Raw genomic sequence first — 20,209 nt, forward strand, 5'->3', positions numbered from 1 at the left:
TAACATGTTCAGAATCTTCACTGAACAGAGCATTCTCCTACGATCCAACATTGAGATTGCAACTTGGATTGCAATATTATTTGTGCATTTATATAATAATAATAATAATAATAATAATAATAATAATAATAATAATAATAATAATAATAATAATAATAATCTGTAGTGATGAAAAATTCCACAGTGCAAAAAATTAAAACTTCTGTGAGTCAGAAATAAGGTTGCCACTGCAAAACCTGAAATCAATTAATAGGGCAGGTTGGAAAACCCCTTTTCTGTCAAGGGATGCACTGAAATGAATGGGAACTGCACAAGAGCACTGACATGCTTTTATACATTTATAGTAAAGATACAATTCACTGGTGTCTGTTCTTAAATTTGTTTTGGATCTGTTTGCGTCATGTTGTTGTTGTTTTTTGAAGTTTTTAAATGTTTTTTAAAAGTGTGTGCTGCCCTTGACTCCTTTGGGAGGAAAAATGAGATAGAAATTTAATTAACAAATAAATACACTCCCAGGGAGGTAGATGCATGGTGATCCTCTCTCAGTGTGGTGTAGTGGTTAAAAGCAGTGTACTCGTAATCTGGTGAACCGGGTTCGCGTCCCCACTCCTCCACATGCAGCTGCTGGGTGACCTTGGGACAGACACACTTCTTTGAAGTCTCTCAGCCCCACTCACCTCACAGAGTGTTTGTTGTGGGGGAGGAAGGGAAAGGAGAACGTTAGCCGCTTTGAGACTTCTTTGGGTAGTGATAAAGCAGGACATCAAATCCAAACTCCTCATCTTCTTCATTTTCTATGCCCTCCTCTCTCTGGAATGCCCCCTCCTTCCATTGTTAAGCCTCCTTGATCTCAGTGAGACTTAAGTGCTACTAACTTAGTCTGGATTCAGCCGAATGATCTGCTCGATACATCCAAAGCTGAGCAGTGATTTGCATCAAGGTTTTCTTGGCCTAAATCTCTGCCAGCATAAATGTGTTAAGACTCTGTTGTTTTTTGCTGCAACAGGTTGTCATGACTACTTTTCTGGAAGTTGCATCTCACACTGCTCTCACATTATGACAGTTAAAAGAAATAAGTCTACTTACTAGCTCTTACTAAAAACACACACAAACCCACCAATAGACTACATGTTGAACTAGGTGAAGTAGTCAATTTGCAGTCCTTCAAACTGCTTTCCTAAATAGTCGTCAAAGGCAACACTGTTGAGATGGATTGTCATTTCAAGTCCCTGTCATTCAGAGCTGTTGGTAAATTCCTAATCTTCAGCTGACTGGCAATTGACCTCCCCCCCCCCCCCGCCCGAGACTTATATTAGTGACCCTCAATGCAAGATAAATTCTCACCTTGAGCATTGGTAAATGCCAACATTCATTGTCTAAAGTGGTTGGGGCTTGCATCCTTATATTGCGCAAATGCCACTATCAGTTTTGAAGTTTTAAGGAAACCAGCTTGCAAATAAACAACCTCTTGAGATTAAACTGATCAAATGAAAAGCACACTAACAATGCAATCCTATACACGTGAACTTAGAAGTAACACTGAGTTATACCCAGCCTTGGCAGTAGTAAATAAGGATAATAATCAGCAAGGAAGTAGATCAGCCTTAATCAAAAGATCCACAAAAGCAGCCTTGCTTTGTATGCAAAAGGTTGGACGAGGCTCCACCCGCTATTATTTTTTCTTTCTCATTTGATGCAAGCAGGGGCAAGATTGCCCTTTGGGGGGATTATTAAAGATTTCTTATTTTACAAAAACACATGCATTGTCTTTTTTCAGGTTGTGTTTTCTACAAATCAGTTTCATTTTTTGTGGGACATTAGTGTTGCATGCAATACAGAATTGGGAAGAAAAGGGGGGGAGTGGGGGTGGTGCGAGCTTTACCAGCTATTATGACTAGCATGTGAAAGTGAACTTGCACAAATTAGCATTAATTTTTGTACCTGTGATGTCACCTAGCGCTTTGGCCCTCAATTTATGGACAGAACACACAAGGACATTCTGCCCAGACCCAAGGTGGGTTCCATTAGTGACATCCTCACTGTTTCCCCAGCCCTAATTCATTTTATTTTAATTTAGAGAATTCATATAGTGCTTTTCATTTTGGTGATAAATTATCAAAGGTATTTACATATAAAATACAATACAATGCAATAAAAAAGCAATTACTTACAATCGTAGAATTGTAGAGTTGGACGGGATCCCAAGGGTCATCTAGTCCAACCCCCTTCCTCCCCTTGTTTGTTGTTCTGCCCCCTTCCCCATGACTTCTGCTCTTCCAACTTTGCATTACCAAAGCTTTTCTGCTCCCTTAAACAACTTCCTCCTTTCTTGCCCATTGTCACCATCAAAAGGAAGTGTCTCAGTGTACATGGCGCCACCCCTCTCCCTGTGTATGAGTGGTAGCATTTGTTTCCATTCTCCCCTACCAGGTATCTGAAGAAGTGTGCATGCACACGAAAGCTCATACCAAGAACAAACTTAGTTGGTCTCTAAGGTGCTACTGGAAGGAATTTTTTTTATTTTTTGTTTTGTTTTGACTGGCAGACCAACACGGCTACCTACCTGTAACTCCCCTACCTTCTGTTACTCCCCACTGTCCATCTTAAATTATAACCTTCTTGGGACTGGATGCATAGACCTATGTATGTTGCCAATGCAACTCTCTAAAGGTGCCATACAAACTGAAGGCATGAAACAGAGAGGGAGGGAGTTTGGAACACTAACTTGAAAAACTAACTTTGTACTACATATTTAGAATATTTTTTTTCTGGAGAAAGCAGTGAGCATTCCACAAGAAAGACCTAAACACACATTCTCCTATATGTGAAGTCCTGTAAATCAATATTTATATTTTGACTTCATAAGGCATCAGATGAACATTATATCAGTTATACATATAGTACCAAATTGTCTCCGTCTTCCCTAGTACTTGAAATCCACATCATCATCATAAATTTTGTTTATTTGGCGCCTCTCTGCCATAACATCCCAGGCGCCAAACAAACCATAAAGTTAAGACATAGAACACATTAAAACATGAGATATAAAAGACAGATAAAACAGTGCAAGCATCCTTTTGCTACGCGAGGTCCCAAGGGGATTAAAGACGTGTTTCTTTTAAAAAGGTTAACAGTCCAGGAGTTTTTATGGTAGATTTCTGAGATGAAAGACAACAAGAGCAAAGGTAGAGACTTGGACCAACCATAGCCCTGGCACCAGGAGCTGCCCAGAGTGTCCCGATTGCCTAGATTAATTCCAGTTGCCGCACGTGTGCACACGCAGGAATAAAAGCACTGACCTTCCCAAGACAAAGAGTTAAAGCATCAAATGATAAATAACAGACTTGTCGCAAACTGTTTTGAAAAATGATTATTCAGAATTTTACAACACAGTATATTATTTCAGTTCTGCATGCGATTTATTTAATTACTTCTGCCCCCAGCCTAGAACTTAGAAACGAGCAATTAAAGGGCAGCTTTCCTTTTCCCATGCAACAGTTCTGAGAGAAGGCTACTAGGTTGGCAACTGCTCAGTTTAGCATTTCCCCCTGCCTTTTCTTAGGAGTGTGTCTCAGAGGTTTTCTGCTTGACCCTCACTTTCGAGGCATGGGTCCAAGCAGCTTCCCCTTGCCCCACTCCTTCCCAATGGAAAACCTGCTATTTAGCTATCAGAACAAATAGCAATCCAGGAAAAGGACTGGTGACACATGGTCTGTTCTTGCTGCCCTGGTGGTCATACTCTGCACTAGCTGCAGCTTCTGGACCATCTTTGAAGCATTGTAGCATTGCCATCCTGTGCCGCTCAACCACAGCAGAGCTCAGTGGCAGGAGAGGCCAGCCAAGTCTCGAGGGTACTTGCCTGGAGGCAGAGTACGTATGCGAGGTTCAGTCCAGTCCTAAGGAGAGGAGTATCTCAGCTCACATAGTCAGATGGTCCGGGGGCAAGACAGCAGAAGGTCTAAGGTCAAGAGAAGCAAGAAGCAGCAAGGCCTGGTCAGAAATGACAAATGTTTCCAGCAACTGACTGAGGCTGGAAACCCTGCTTAAGAAAGCTGGAACCAGCTGGTTCACATCAGGAAGAAGAAGGCTGATCAGCAGCAGGTGCAGTGACTGCCTTCTGCTCCTTCAGGTTGCTGCTCAGCAGGTGAAGCTGATTCCTGGCCCATGACAGCTAGTGCCACACAGGACTAGCCTAAGACACGTTGACACTTGAAGCAAACCACAAAATGGTGCCCCCCACCCACATCAGGGAAGGGGTGGGTGAAGATCTACACTGAGAACAAGGATAGGAGGAGACTAGCAGCACCTCCTATTGGCCAAGGGGGAACACTGGGCTAGCAGATTGGGCCTCCAAGGACTGCACAGAAGAAGAAGAAGAAGAAGAAGAAGAAGAAGAAGAAGAAGAAGAAGAAGAAGAAGAAGAAGAAGCAGCAGCAGCTTTCCTTGGAGACAGGAACTGCTGTCCCTGGGGATCCTGCCGCTCGAGGCAGTGGGCCCCGGGTGGGGTAAAACACATCACAACAGGCCAATCTTAAGGCTATTGGGTCATGCCTTACTGAAGTCAGGCTATCCTGGTTCAAGAATGGCTATAGCAGGTGAACCAGCCAAAAGCTGGGCATAGGCACATCACCACTGATGCCACCTGGTCACTCTAGTCACACACCGGTCAATGTGTTGAACCACCAAGAGATCAGGGAAAGCCAACAGGGTTGCATTCTCCATGTCTCACTCCTTGATAAAGATCATCAATCAAGGAGACCAAGGCTATTGCATTGCGAAATCCAGGTCTAAAGCCAGACTGAAGTGGGTCTGGATAATCTGCCTTATCCAGGCATGCGTACAACTGGCAGACAGCCACCATCGTAACTGCCTTGCCCAGAAAATGTTGAAGCACATGACTCCCTCATTTGCACAGCACCCAATGCCAGTTTTGATGCCTTGGTGCAATTGCCTCTTTACAGCTTGTAGCTAGAGCGCTATCTGTGAGGCTGCTGCAATTCTGCTGCCTTCCGTTCCAAACAATCATCTGTTTTATTTTAATTTTAAATTCCTAAAAGAACAGTCAACATTAGGATTTGGGCGGGAGAAAAGGGCAAATTCCACATTTGGACCCTATTCAGATGAATTTGCAAACTGACAATTTGATCAATACCAACACAGTACGGAGGGCAATCAATTGTGTTGGCTTTCCATTGTCTGCTGCCAATCCCTGTCATGTGATATTCAGCTCATCTGAGGTTGGAAATATCAAAGCAGTATGGGGCCCTCAAGTCCCTTCAATCAAGCAGCCTTGGGTGTGAGTTGCACAAGTGTGCATGTGTGAGCAGAACAGAGTGGCCCTCTTTCTGAAGTTCTTGTGGTTGTAAATATTACCAGAGATTTTCATTCTATCTGTGAAGGGCAAAAAAAGAGGCAGGAATCCTCTTTCTTCACCCATAAAAGCTACAGGAATATTGAGAAAGTGAAATGTAAGAACCAGACACGCCCATGGAAAGGAATGAAGTATAAGGCTAGGAAGCTATCCAGAGAGGGAGAGAGACCGGGGGGGGGGGGGACTTTGCATCCAAGAAAGAAGACAACTAAAAAGCTTGAGAGTATAAATTAGAATCAGATTGGAACCAGCAATGCATAAGCAATATTCCATCTCAAATGTGCACAGATCAGTTTCATTAATGCAATTCCCCATTCTCCTTGACTTTTTCCACCTCCTGATGCTTTGGACCAGTTCCTTTTTCTTTTCTCCACCGCCCCACTTTCACTGTGAAGTAAAGTGCTTTAACTTACTTGAGCTAGTAATTTTGAAGTTCTAATCGTAAGCAGCAGGTGCTTGGTTTAAAGAGAATGTTTCCATCATTGACTGTCTGGGAGCATCAGCAGCACCTCCCTCCCTCCCACACACCCCATCACCTTTGATCCTTTGCCACTTGCACTTGTGGGTTTCACATTTGACTTGATGTTTCTTTCCAGGATGTGTCATTCCCCCCCCCCCCGGCCCCTCACTGCCTTGCTAATGCATCTTCCTTTTGTAAGATTGTTGGATTTGAGCCTTTAGCTTCTATACAAATCACAGCAAAGAATGGTTGGCATTTATTGTCTTCAGGGATGCTACAGACCTCATTTACTTCAACTATCAATAAAAGGCCACTATGATGTGTGAACACACTGGGGTAAAATACTCCCTAAAGAACATCTCAGCGTTAAGTTCACCACCCACTACACAACATGTCTTTTGCTATGTGTGCTGCTTCAGGTTCAGCCAGTGTCAGCCAAGGGTGTGCAGTGCGGGTGAGGAAACCCCTCTCCAGGAGCAGCCGGTGACTCATTAGAGCAGCACAGCCGCTGCCTCATCCACAGTCCTGCTGCTTAGGGTGGGAAGACCATTTTGCAGTACCAGCTCCCAGGCAGCAGAGGCACAGATCAGGCCTGTTGTCATCAGATGACAGCTCTGCATCCAGGTGATTCAATGCTGCCTCCCCATCTTGTTTCTGGGGTTTCCATTCATTACCAATGACCAAGGTTATCTTCCATCTGCCTGCCATTTGGGGGGCTGCATTGGGATGCCCCTGAGGACAGACCATTCTAATGGGTCCTCCACCTCCATAGAGGTGACAAATCCCCCACTCTCAGAGGGAGACCATATTTAAAGCGAACCTAGCATTTGGTGGTTGCTTCAACAGACCTGAGGGCTGGCTAACAGAGCTACCACAATTCCTCTGGTTAGAGGCTGGCACATGGCACAACCGTCATGTCCCCCTCACCTGGCTTACCCTTCCTCTCTCACCACCCCTCTCCTTAACCAAGATCACTGCAAATGTCCTCTACTCAGCTCTCCCCAGCTGACCTTGTCCCAGGCACATGGAAAACAATCAAAGCGAGAGCACTACACAGAGCAGAAGAACTTGACTGGGGGCGGGGCGGGGCCATTCTTTCTGGCAATGCTGTGTCTCTTGAAACATGTCTCTCCATCCATAATAAATTTCTGTATAGTTCACAGTTAACACATGGCCAAAATAGCTCAGCTGAGAAAGCATTAGACTGAAGATCAGCAACTTCCTTTCAAAGGATAGCTCAGTTGGTAGAGCATGAGACTCTTAATACCAGGATAGTGGGTTCGAACACCTTGTTGGGCAAAAGATTCCTGCATTGTAGAGGTTGAACTTGATGATCATCATGGTCCCTTCCAACTCTTCTGTGATTTTGTGACGGATGAGGCATATCTCTTAATATAAACTCTGGACATCTCTTAATATAAACTCTGGATATAACACCTGTTTTGCCCAAGGTTTAAAACATGTAAAAGAGTATGGAGAACATTGTCTACATATATATTCTTTCTCGATTTAGTATTAGATAGTACAAGTCGGATATGTAAGAAATTGTTGCATCATGGAGTGCTGTCGTTCCCTGTTCCACACATTCATCTGTGCTTGTTATTGACCTCATTTGAAAGAAACAGATGCTGAGTTGTTGTATGTGCCATGTGGCTTGGTCTGCTTGGATGAATCATCACAGCAGGACACACAGACTCCAGGATGCAGCCACAGCTTGCACATCCCATGCTATCCACTCTTCACTGATAAAAGGGTCCCACCAACAGTCTCACACCTCGAAAGTCATTTGGGCATCCCGTATGGAAGACACTTTTAATGATTTAGCTGTGATGATGCCATGACCTGGAGTGCCTGCAGTGACCTATTCAGGAGGGAGCTTGCTAGCACAAGCCTCAGGAGGGCTGGCAGAAGACACCCCAGACACGCTACTTCAGGGTCTTGACAATGAGCCTCTGCCAGCAACCTGGAACTTACTGCATCACACATCCTCAATTTTGAATCCCTAGAGAATGTAGCCCCTGCAAAAGATACCAGAGGGAAGCCAAGACCTTTTCCCCAAAAGGACCCATGAGCATTTGAGCCCATTTGCCACCACAGGTAATGCCATCCAGCAAGAAACAGAAGAGAAGTGTCAGGCTCCAAGCCAAAGGAATCAAGGAGGCAAAATCTAAGAGGTGTAGTCAGCCCCTGGGAGTATATAAGGGCTCAGCGAACACCAAGCGCTCAATGGAACAAGCTGCATGGTCCCTAGGACCTGTCCAGGGTTCTGAAGGGCCTTGTCTCTGAGCACCTTAGTTTCCTGTTTCCACATTCTCCACTTTCGAATGGATACACACTCCCTGCCCCCTGGGTTTCCTGTTCTTGACATAAGCTCCAGACCTGCTTCCCTGAAACTGTTCCACAGGTTCAGTCTCTCCCGGGCTAGGCTTGTGACACTTTTCAGCCTAATAAAATGTGTAAATTGTACCGTGAAACAATAAAACTCAAAGGACACAAACACCCTCTTCTCTATTAACCCTTTTCGTTGAATTGGAACATGGCTGCCTGCTTGCAGAAAGCCAAGACGTTAAGCAGATGGGGGGGGGAGGAGGAGGAGGACGAGGAAAATGAAAAGCAGCTCTCACCTCTACAAAAACGTGCAAAGTTCAGAGCCACCCTTCTAACTCAGCAAGCACAGAGCAATGTTTAATGTGAACTCGGATGCCTTTCGCAGATTGCTCTGATTCTTGTGCTGATTTCTACACCAGCTGTCTTCCGCCAGATTCAATGTGCAGGTTTCATTTTAACGCACTGGCTATTCCCTGGTTACCTGCCATATAATGGGATCTTACAGGTGGAGGGCATGTTTGCAATGCTTGTTCATCCACTTGCAGAGGAAAATATCATAAAATAAAATACTTGGGGTGACATTCCTGGATTCAAATACAACCCACTCCCCCAGTTTTCAGATACTGTATCAATCAAAGAATGCCAAGAATTACTTCACCTCATATATATGTACCTGTTACAGATTATATTCATTTGAAAATTAATTTTTAAAACAGCTGTTATTTTCCCCATGCGAAATGCACACTGCCATTTCTTTCAGAAAAATGCTGCTATTAGGATTGGTTGCTACGATATATAAAAAGCATTTAGATCTACCTGGAGTGTTCAGTTCTGTTCTGCAGCATTGTAGTTCTATTCCTGCAGCTTTGTCCTGTAACATTTTTTAAATAAAAGATAAGGCATATCATGCTGTTCTTGCTTCCTGTGGTTTCTGAGAAGCGGCAATTGAATGACATAATCAGTACTCAGTTCATGGGTGGAATTAAAGAGCTAACCCAAAAGTCACTTCAGGCTAAATAAGTGAAAGGCAACAATTCTGAGTGATGAAATGGCAGGAAATAGAGATTATTTAAAAGATGTAAAGCAGTCTCCATGGGACACAAAGTCAAAATACACATTACACTGGGTGTACTTTTGTGATGATGATGATGATGATGATGATGATGATGATAAGCAGTATCAATATGCCACATTTCTACAACTATCAGGTGGCCAAACCTGATACCAAGTCTGCCCCCACCATCACTACAACACAGCACTTTGTGTGACCTGCCAATTATACATGGCACATTTAATCTGAAAAGCCAAGGAGAACATCAATATTTTAGGCAGAGAAATTCTCTCCTTTGTTCACTCTTCTTTGTGGCCTAAAGAGATCTCTGCAAGGAGGACCTATCTATAACTTTAGTACACATACTGTACTTTACAGTTCACATGCTTTAGAGCAAGCATGAGCAGGCTCAGTTAAAAACTGGTGACCCTTAAAAGTGTCAGAACACTCTGAATTCAGTCTGGAAGATGCAATGCCAGTTTAATTTCTAAAGCATGCTTTTGTGTAGATACTTTGAAGGTTGACCACACACAAAAATAAAAGCAGATCTGGATCAAGAAATGGAAAACATTTTTTCAAAAATGTTTTGAATGGCTATAATGAGACTCGGCTATTTTCACACCTATGGAAATTGTTTTATTGCTATTTAGTACGTTCCTATAATAGTGAAGGGAATTGTGTTGTTTCACTTAAGTACAAAGATGTAAGAATAGTGAGAATCACCTGCCCTAAAAGTAATGTTATTAATTGCTATATTTTCTAGCTTGATCAGTGTGTGCAATTATGCAAGGAACATTCATTTGGCTTAAAAAAGGAATTCTCACATGTGCAAAAGAATGGCCATGTTGGGCAGAACAATGACCCATTTCACACAACCTTTTGTCTACTGCAAACAGCCAACCAAATGCTAAAAGAAGTTCACAAGCAGGACATAAGAGGCCCAAAATCTGGCAACCAAATGGACATTGACCTGGCTTGGATCTAGCCCTGAACCATGGTTCAGCATTATGAGAATGAGCCAAACTTCCCACTGGGTTGCACTCTTTTGCCCCAGCAGGGCCATGATGAAATCGGCAGCTTTCACTTTCATTTGAGATTAACTGCTGTTTAGCTTAACTAAACTTTAGTTAGTTAAGCTTAACTATGGTCACCAAAACAAAGCCAGCTTCAGACCATGGTGTGAAGTTGGCTTGCTTCCACTAACCATAGTTAAATTAACCATAGTATATCCAAGTTTATGGGACGCAGGTGGCGCTGTGGTCTAAACCACTGAACGTAGGGCTTGCCAATCGGAAGGTCGGCGGTTCGAATCCCCGCGATGGGGTGAGCTCCTGTTGCTTGGTCCCAGCTCCTGCCCACATGGCAGTTCGAAAGCACATCACTTAAAAGGTGAAACTAACATATGAGATAGACTCATGACATGCACAAGGCTTGACATCTCTCGCTTTGCATGTCATAAGTCTATCTCATATGTTTCACCTTTTAAGTTGAATTCCTGAAATAGATGAACTTTTCCACGATATTCTAATTTTTCAAGTATCATCTGTAGAATAGGTAGTGCTCTGGCGGGAAGGTAAACGGCGTTTCTGTGTGCTGCTCTGGTTTCACCAGAAGCAGCTTAGTCATGCTGGCCACATGACCCGGAAGCTGTACGCCAGCTCCCTCAGCCAGTAATGCGAGATGAGCGCCGCAACCCCAGAGTCGTCTGCGACTGGACCTAACAGTCAGGGGTCCCTTTACCTTTATATCCAAGTTTGGACAACCTAGAAAAATGGAGTTATTAAGAAATAGAAGCAAAAGCTTCCAAATACACTGGAGGAGGAGAGGGAGATGCAACACATTATCTCCAGGGAGGATGAGGCTGATTCTCATAAACCTAGCTATGCTACAACTGAGGTTTAGTGTTACATCAAAATTCTGGCCCATTTTCTCTGAAAATGAAGGTTGCACTTTTGGCTCAGAAAATAATAGCATATGATACTTCACTAAATTAAAAAACTGTTTCATGCAGAAAAGGCAATCCCAATGGAGTTCTGCCAAATGCGCTGACCTAGGGCTCATCCACCCTGGAGTTTTAATTTGAAGCTGCTTGTGTCATATTTTTTTATGCCTCACATGACATCCTTCTCATCCAAGTGGCAGCCCATGCTCCCCCACCCCAACACACTAAATTTGGATCTTTCCCACCAACAGATAATCTAGTAAAGGAAGAAAATTCAGTATAAAATTACATGTAATCTGACTGTGGCAGCACTGATGCGCCTATATGGGCAGACATTTTTACATGTGTCGTCTATCACTCCCTATTTCCCACCAATTGCTGATGAAGGCAAGTTTGTAGTATTTTTAAATTTATTTTTACAACAGCTCTTTTGTGCAGAACTGTGCTTGCAAAAACAAACAAACAGCTGTATTAAAAATAAAAATATTTTTTGCCCTTGGAGGAACAGGAGGTAAGAAAGGAACAACAGCTTTTCATGTGAGCAACTGCAGATCCTTTCCTGGTTTGGAGTGACCCACTTTTTATTGTGAAAATCTGCTATAATTGAAAATTTGTATTTCAAAAATGTGGGGTCTACCTGCACAGGTGGAGCAACACACACACACACACACACACATTTTTAGTGCTCTTGTGCAAATTGAGTATATAGCAAAACATACATACTGTATATACATTTGAAAGTGTCCCTGCTCAAGGCACAAAAATACCTTTGTGTGTGTGCCCACAGCAGTCCTCAGGTTTCCTGGCTTGGAGTGATACACTTTTGTGTAAATCTGTTACTTCAGAAAATAGTATTTCATATATGGAGTGAGGGGGGCAGAAAGACAACTAAACTCATACCTAGAGACATTCCCACAATGTTTTCTGGGACTTATGGAGGATGGGGAAATATTAACTGAGGGAAGGAGCAACAAACACACAAATCTATTCCACCAAGCACTGTCCAGTAGTGTGGATGGGAAACATCAAGGAAGATTTCAGAGGCATAAAATGGAAAGCGTTCATGTGCGGATGGAGATGCACATGGAAATGGACACACAGAAAGAGCAACTCATGTATGCCAGAATGCCCTCATGTGGGCACAGTCCCAGTTGCTATCAGGCAAAACTATGGCTTGCAAGAATTCGTTGGGTAAGAGGTAGAAAGAAGCTTGCTTTTAAATAACACACTGGGCATAGACTTGCCAAGCTAAGTACTGAGAGAGCATTAAAAGCAGAGTAAATCACTTGTTTAGGTCCCCCCCCCCATGAAGCAGTTGCATAAAACTGATCAAACATGGGATCATTGTGTAAGAAATGAGAGATATTCAACTGCTATTACCAACGAAATGGTCTAGATCAAAAGCTGCAGTTTGGTTTAGTCAATGTCTGGTCTCCATTGACTTGTGAGAGTGGTTACAATTAAGGAAGGGTAGCAGAGAGGTGCTCTCCTCCTCATCGGGCCCTTTGCCTCTTTCATTACGCTTATGCAGGGATCAAGCTGGTGGTGCTGGATGAGCACTTTTGGCACGGGAAAAGTTGGAGAGAAGTTGCTTCCATTGCTCCACAGCAATAGCCATATGCAGGCAGCAGGAGACTCTCCTCATCCAAAGAAGTGTCAGCCAAAACTGTTGACATTAAAGTAAGCAATATCCAAGGGTTTAGTACTTTGAGCAAGCATACTAAGCTGATGACTTCCTAGTGCATGTCTATTGTTTTCATTTCCTACCATATACTTCCACCGATGCATGTTTTGAGATGAAGGCCAGTGATAGGCGCTTCGTTCAAGGATTTCCTTAGATTATTAAATACACTGCCTTAATCCCTCACTGCTTTAGCTGACAAATTTAATAAACTACAGGATACAGAACTCCGTAATCCCATTGGGGTTTTTCCTCTTTCTGTTTGTTTATTTATTGACTTACAGAGTAGCATTTCAGAGACATGTTCAAGTGCTATAAAGCTAATCCTTAGCAATTTCCTCTCTTCTCAAATACCCCAAATATCTTATTACTAGAGAGGAGTTTCATATATCAGAAGAGAATTGCCTTTCTTGTGTATTGGACATTCTTGAGGAAATGCATTTTAATGCAGCCAAAGAAGGGGGGGAAATGAAATGTTTATAAGAGATTCGTTGGATACTCTTCTAATTACATCAACTTGAAATTAGAGTCAGGGAACGGCTGGATGGTGGAGATCTGGTTCCTATTTCTATTTCTCCTGCAGATTTCTTTTGTCACCTTAAGCAAATCAAGCCTGGTCTGATTTTTAGTTGGGCTGAACATGCTCTGCTGCCACCGAGGTCCATGGAACAATCCCCCCCCCCAACACAGATAATGATGGCAATTCCAAGGCCTCTCCATACAAGAACAAGAACCCGGGAGACCTAGGGCTTTTGGCCTTGCTGTATTTTTATGACAGTGCAGTCCATAAATATTTAAAGAAATACATCATGGATCATAAAAATATTATGAAAGGTGGCATATAAATGCAAGTAAATGAAAGATCTGGAGCCTCAAGAGTAGCATTCAGAAAATACTGCTCCACTGACCAGGCAAAACAGAAAGCCAGACTTCCAGTATTTAGAGCAGACTTGACCAATCCAGAGACTTTACTTCACCTGCCAAACTCAGGGGCTCATGTCAAAAATAGGTCTGTTCCCTTCTCCACCTGAATTGGGGTGTGATGCTTGAGCATGCACAGGCCATAATAGTAGGATTGAGAAATTCAGTTCAATGTGAACCTGCCTATTTAAGGGTGGGGGTGGGGGTGTCCATCTCTACACACCAGACTGGTCCCCACATGGACCTTGAAGGTGCTGAGCCAAAACCGAGAGCCCTTGACACTCCCTCCTGAGCACCAGCCTCTCCCTTCATAGACCTTTGTCATACTTCCACTTGCTGCACTACTTTCCCCCGGGGAAACCCACTGTTTACCGCTGAATCGGAACAAACGTCAACCGGGTTTTATACAGATTGATGTTTGTTCTGATGCAACGGGAAAGTGCAGGTTTTCCTGAGGAACGCATGGGCCAAAAAAAACCCCTCTTGGACCCATGGCTAGAAATCAGCGGGCAAGCGGAAGTTAGACCACATTCACATGGCAGTTTATTTGATTTCCACGACAGCTCCCTGGCTGTTAATGTCTACGTTATACTTGAGCTTCCACATGACATAAAAGCCACACCTGGAAAATCGCAGGAGTAAAGCAGCGTCATTTGGGGTGGTCATACCAGCATACAGCTCTTTCCTGCTGTTTTCATGGGCGAACAGAAATGCACATGTGCGGAAAGAGAGGGGGGGAGTAGCAATGTGGTCCAATGGCATTTGTTGTTGTCACACCCTGCCCGCTAGTGCAAATGTAATTTAGGGCAACCTGCCAGTATATCAGTCAAAAAGTCACATTTCCATAATGAAATAGGTATTGCAGTGTAAAAGGAACAGAAGCACCAGCACTGCAGTCAGGAAAACTAACGCAATATTCCCCATGTCTGAATGCACCCGAACACCCGGAACTTTCCCCCTGCTAGCTTTTGAGAACACATGACCCAGCTCTTAGACCTGTTTTTTAATACACACACACACACACACACACACACACACAATCACACACACACAATTTGGTTTCTGTCTTTTATAGAAGCATTCACTCCATAATTTGTGAACAGTTAAGTTACAGCTGGAACGAATGAGAATAAATTTTCTCTACTCTCTCTTTTTATATATATAAAAGCTCTCATCATTTCTAATGTTATTTGACCAGTAAATAACAGAGGGTGTTTTTGTGTTGGTTTTTTTTAAAAAACCTCTCATTGTTTACAGCTGGGGGGAAATGAAGAACAGTAATTTTCTAGATGTCAAGGCCATTCAAAAACATTCTTTGCAGGAAGGAGAGAACTACTAAAAAACAACAACAAACCAGTGCCACACAGAATCATAAACAGATTAGGATTCTTTTTTTAATACACTGGGGGGGGGGGGAATGTTTTCAGAAACTGCATCAGAGGTGCCATAAAAGCGGGAGGGGGGAGAGAAGGGAACCACATGTTCTTCTTCAAGCATACCTCTATTTCTGACTATTTATATAAAAAGTAACCACAACAAGTGATCTTAAAATAAGCTGCTTTTTAGCAATTTATAAATCTTAAATACATCCAAGAGCAGATCCAAGAATGACTCTCCCTATATGATTTTCTGAAATGGCACCGCACTGGGATTTTCACATAAAGGGTTTCAAAACTAATCTTTCGTAAGCATTGGGGTCTGGCACCAGGGTCCGTCTCCACTGAGAGTGACCAATATCCCAAGCCCTTGGGAGGCTCCACCACCTACCTGGCCACCCAGAGGCAGCTATTTGTTTTAACTTAGGCTCCTTCTAGGGATGGACAAATCTGTCTATTTTAGATACTCTTGGTTTCTCTCAAGAGTGGGGAGAAATAGGACAGTATATTCAAAGTCCAGATTTTTTGCCGGTTTATTTTCAGATGATTTCTTTGTGGAAAACCATTACATTTTTAGTGGGAAACATTTGGTTAGAAGTGATAAAAACGGACAAAACAAACACTGATTTTGGCAAGTGTCATTCTGCATAGAACTATAAGAGCAACATGTAAGATTCCACTGAACACCTTGAGAGTTCGTTCTCATGTGTAAATGTTGATGTAATCAAGCCCAAAGCATGCAGTCAGTCTCTCTCTCTCTCTCTCTCTCTCTCTCTCTCTCTCTCTCTCTCTGTGTGTGTGTGTGTGTGTGTGCAAGAGAGAGACATGAAAGGAAACCAAGTTCAGTAAGATACTCAAAATTAGATACAAAAAAATAGGTAAGAATCACAGGGCAGATGTTAAGAGGGGAATTATTCATACCTAAAGCTGAATAAGTGCAGAGTGCAGAAAGGCGAAATCCATCCCAACTCTCTGGCAACTGATTTGTCATGTCAACTTATCAGACGAATTATATCCCTTCCTCCCATTTCAAAATTACACAATTAGTCGTCGCTTTACTCAACTGCATGCGTGCCTCTGGTAACGGTTTCCTCAAAATGCTCAGAACTATTGTAGTTTTTGTTTGCAAAAGCCAAAACACCATGAACTTCAAGTCCTGCCAATTTTTCCCCCCTGCCAAGTCCTATTAGCATAAACGAATGGTTTATTTTAAGAAATGTCTGATAAATTACTTTGCACAATCAGTAATGAGGGTACTGTCAGCAGAGGAGAATAATTTCCAACACTTACTTGGCACCAATGTGTGGTTCACTCTTAGCTCTCAGCCATATTATGTGAACTTGGTTTTGCTCTATTCCATGAATCTGCCTGATCTCTTTAGAGTAAAACTTTAAATGTCTTGAATGAAAAGGTAGCTTTGTCCCATATGCATTTCTAGGGGAGGTTATTTTAAATATAACTATACGTTCAATAGTATTTCCTGAAAATAATCCCCCATGGGAAATAGTCCTTGTGTGGGGTAGCAGGCAACTTGCTACAAGGCTAGCATCCCATATTCACTCTACAACAGATGGTAAAAAGTTCAAGGGGAAGGGACCATCCAGGAAAGCTGAAACTCAATTGTTACCTATAAAGGCTATTTGTGGAACAGGTTGAGGGGGGGGGGTTTCAGCTAAAGGCCTTGGAGGTTGTGGCTACAAGATCTGAGGGAGGTCAAGGCCAAGAATCTCTGCTCTCTGCCCCCTACTCTTGCCCCAGCCAAGGCTAGTCTTTCTCTTTGCATTTGGGGCTGAATGCTCAGGTTGGAATATCAGCCCTCACAATGGTATTCTCTCTCTACCTAAGGATAGTTTTAGGCCAGGAATGAGGAACCTGTGGTCATCCAGATATTGTTGGACCACAACTCTAATCACCCCTGACCATAGGCCATGCAGCCTAAAACTGATTGGAGTTGCAGTCAAAAAACAGCTGAAAGGCCACAATTTCTGCACCCCTGTTCTCTCTCTTCATCTCTTTTCCTACACTTAGAGATGATTAATAGACACATTAAACAATCACTTGGGACCTAAATATGCTTATCTTCCTGTTACAGTGGTACCTCGCAAGACGAATGCCTCACGCAACGCAAAACTCGCTAGATGAAAGGGTTTTGCGGTTTTTTAGGTGACTCGCAAGACGAATTTTTCTATGGTCGTGCTTCGCAAGGCGAAAACGTTTTGCGACCCCCCCCCCCCCCGCGCACAATGCATTCCTTTGGGAAACCGCGCTTCACAAGACAAAATTTTCACAATAGAAAACGACTCGCGGAACGAATTAATTTCGTCTTGCGAGGCACCACTGAATAGCATGGTAATTATTAGTTATGGGCAACTGGGAATAGCCAACATTCCTTTCTTAAAGTGTGCACCACGTGTGAATTCTCAAATATAACCCCTTAAGGAAAATGAAGTTGGTTTTGTCCAAAGCCAATTCCCTTTTCTTGTTGGAAGGAGCCAGGAGTGGCCCTATCCTAGGTTGCATATAATTTCACCTTCTTACGTTCAGTATCCATAAGAACCAGCACACTTCCCAAATTGATCAAGATGAAGTGGCATACAAGAGTTCTAAAAGCGCTATACGAGGTATCCACAGGGCAGCTTCAAGAAACTTCCCATCCTTCAACAAAACAAAACAAAAAAAACACCAGTGCAGCTCTGCCTGTGTGTTCTGGCATCTTTTTTTAAATCAACCAATATAATAATATGGGTAAGACTTTCTGTTCTGCGATAGCTGGTTTTAGCTAAGAGTATGTCAAATTGCTACACAAATTAAATGCAGACATTAAAAAGGTCAGTTGACCATTGTCATTTTTAATACCATTTTTAATTTGTTTGCACAGTTCCCTTTTCCTGTCTACAGTCATTGCCCTTTCAGACATGGTTTGCGCAGTCTAAATGCGTCTCTATTTCACATTCCCACTTTAGGTCCCTATAAATGTCCTGTGAAATTCAGATTACTCCTACATTGTACTTAATGCACCAAATGCATAAGGTAAAAATATACACTCTGCGTTTAATACCAGGGAGTGCATTCCAAAGCGATCCTTTAGGTGTGTGAGCTGAACACAGATAAACAGAAAAGTCCCCATCCACCTTGTGAGGTATTACTGTCAAAGGATATGCTCTAATCTTCCTCAAGGGATCCATCATGAATCCCACCTTCCTTGTCAACACACAGTTGTGGTATTGTCAATTGGAGAATCTACACTACCTTCATTTCAACAGCATGTAGGGACACCTGGAGAGCCAAACAGGTTGTCCAGCAGAAGGGTGTTGCAGGCTGAATTCTGGAACCAAAATGTCATGGAGATGGGCTGCTCAGAAATATAAACGTTGCCACCTGCACTTGTGGGAATCATCTACAGTTTTTTTAAACCTTGGGAGCACAAAGAAAGGAAAATGCATTCTACCTGCTATATATTCTAAAGAGTGTATTAGAGCACATAAATCTGTTAATTTACATCATTTCTTCTATTTCTGAAGTTTGAGCTAAGAGCGCCATTGCTTTTGTAGTCAAAACTGCATCACCCATGCAGGCATCAGAAGCCTCGAGGAAGCCCCAAGTTTTGCAGAAGTTGGGAAGGGGAAACTCAGGGGAAGGGACTGGAATCCTAAACAGGGTGCATTCCAGACTGCAAAATTTTGTTGTTGGCTCCACTTGTACTTCCAAAAAAGATTTTGGCGTTCCAAGTTAACTGGTCGTGTTTTTAAGTGGAACCAAGGAATCCTCTGTTTTATTTTTTCTTTCTTTCTTTCTGAATTTTCTGTAGGGTGCTGTTGATTGCAGGTTACTGCAGCAACTTTTGTATTCTTCAGTTTACTCTGGAGAAAAAATCCCCACTCACTACTGGTGTGTAGTATATCTCTACTGATTAAAAAAAAAAAAGGATCAGGAAAAAAGCCATATTGATGTGATGTGACATTTACAATTGTGGCAAATGTTGAAATGCAGAAGCTCATCGCGACCCCCTTCTCCATGTCCCTAAGGAGAGTCCAAAAACACAAGCAGCTGTGTTGATCCATTATTATAAACTACCCCCCCCCCAAAGTGCTGCAATATTTAGCATCATATCCAATTTATTAGGATCACCATGACCATAATCCTGTACAGAGCTTCATGAGTAAATTCCATTAAACTTTGTTGTGTGTACTTCTGACTGCATAGGTTCAACTCATAAAACACACTGAACTTTAACAAAAGATCTTTGGCCAGCTGAAATGCAAACAGTCCTATGAAGAAGTGTCAGCATTTAAACAGCTCATTTTGTTAAAGAAAGGGAAGTAAAGTAGCAAGTAAAGTTGCCCATTTTCCTCATGCACCAGTTTTCTCTAATCAGTTACAAGCAAACTTAAATGTCTCCTCACCACCTGGTTTACTCACCAGAGGAAGGAGGTTCCATTAATTCCACTAGTGTTCTGGCAAACGGCATCATCGCTCCTGCTCTGAAAAAAGTCCAGGGGCTGCGGCTCCACTCTGTTCTCTCAAGGATTAAGATACTTTTTGTATGGTGTTTTACAATGCATTATCAACAAAACAGAACTCCTTTTTTAATGTTCACTGTTAACACTGGAGGGTGGAACGTTCTGGCAAATTACCAGGTATACATGCTTCAGTTCCAGAATTAATTTTAGACATCACCCTAGTTAAACCAGTGTTTAGTTAGAAGGCATAGAAGGCACAGCACACCCACTGAATAATAAAGACAGAGAACAAGGAAAATCCACTCATCCCTAACGCAAATATACTGACCGTCACAGATATTCTACCTCAGATAAAATCTGAATTTCACCTCAGATTTTGCCATGCTCTTCAGTGGTAACACCACACACTCAACTGCTTGTCATCAAGTGTATCATAATCAAACAGAAAGAAATCAAACCAGGTTTGATGCATGTGAGAACCAGTTAAAGTTTCAAGCAAAGTCCACAGACGCCACTTATCAGTTTCACTTTATATCGCTTTGGGAAGGTTCAGTCTCCAAAATGTTTTCCCACATTTTTAAAGGGTCACAACCAAGAGTGAGCTGCTAGGGTCAGGGGA

General features: G+C 42.6%; 1 protein-coding gene across 5 annotated transcripts in view; it reads right to left on the reverse strand.

Moving 5' to 3' along the window:
• SUGCT (succinyl-CoA:glutarate-CoA transferase) overlaps positions 1 to 20,209 on the reverse strand; it is a 282,845-nt gene that overhangs the window by 1,930 nt on the left and 260,706 nt on the right. The window contains exon 14 of one of the 5 annotated variants that reach the window (XM_033165079.1): positions 8,976 to 9,030. The exons of the other annotated variants lie outside the window; for them this stretch is intronic. Within the exon in view, the coding sequence (XP_033020970.1) occupies positions 8,976 to 9,030 (55 nt within the window). The remainder of the gene's footprint in view (positions 1 to 8,975; positions 9,031 to 20,209) is intronic. 5 annotated transcript variants of the gene reach the window in all.

The sequence above is a fragment of the Lacerta agilis genome, chromosome 12 (assembly GCF_009819535.1).
Source record: "Lacerta agilis isolate rLacAgi1 chromosome 12, rLacAgi1.pri, whole genome shotgun sequence".
Lineage (NCBI taxonomy): Eukaryota > Metazoa > Chordata > Lepidosauria > Squamata > Lacertidae > Lacerta > Lacerta agilis.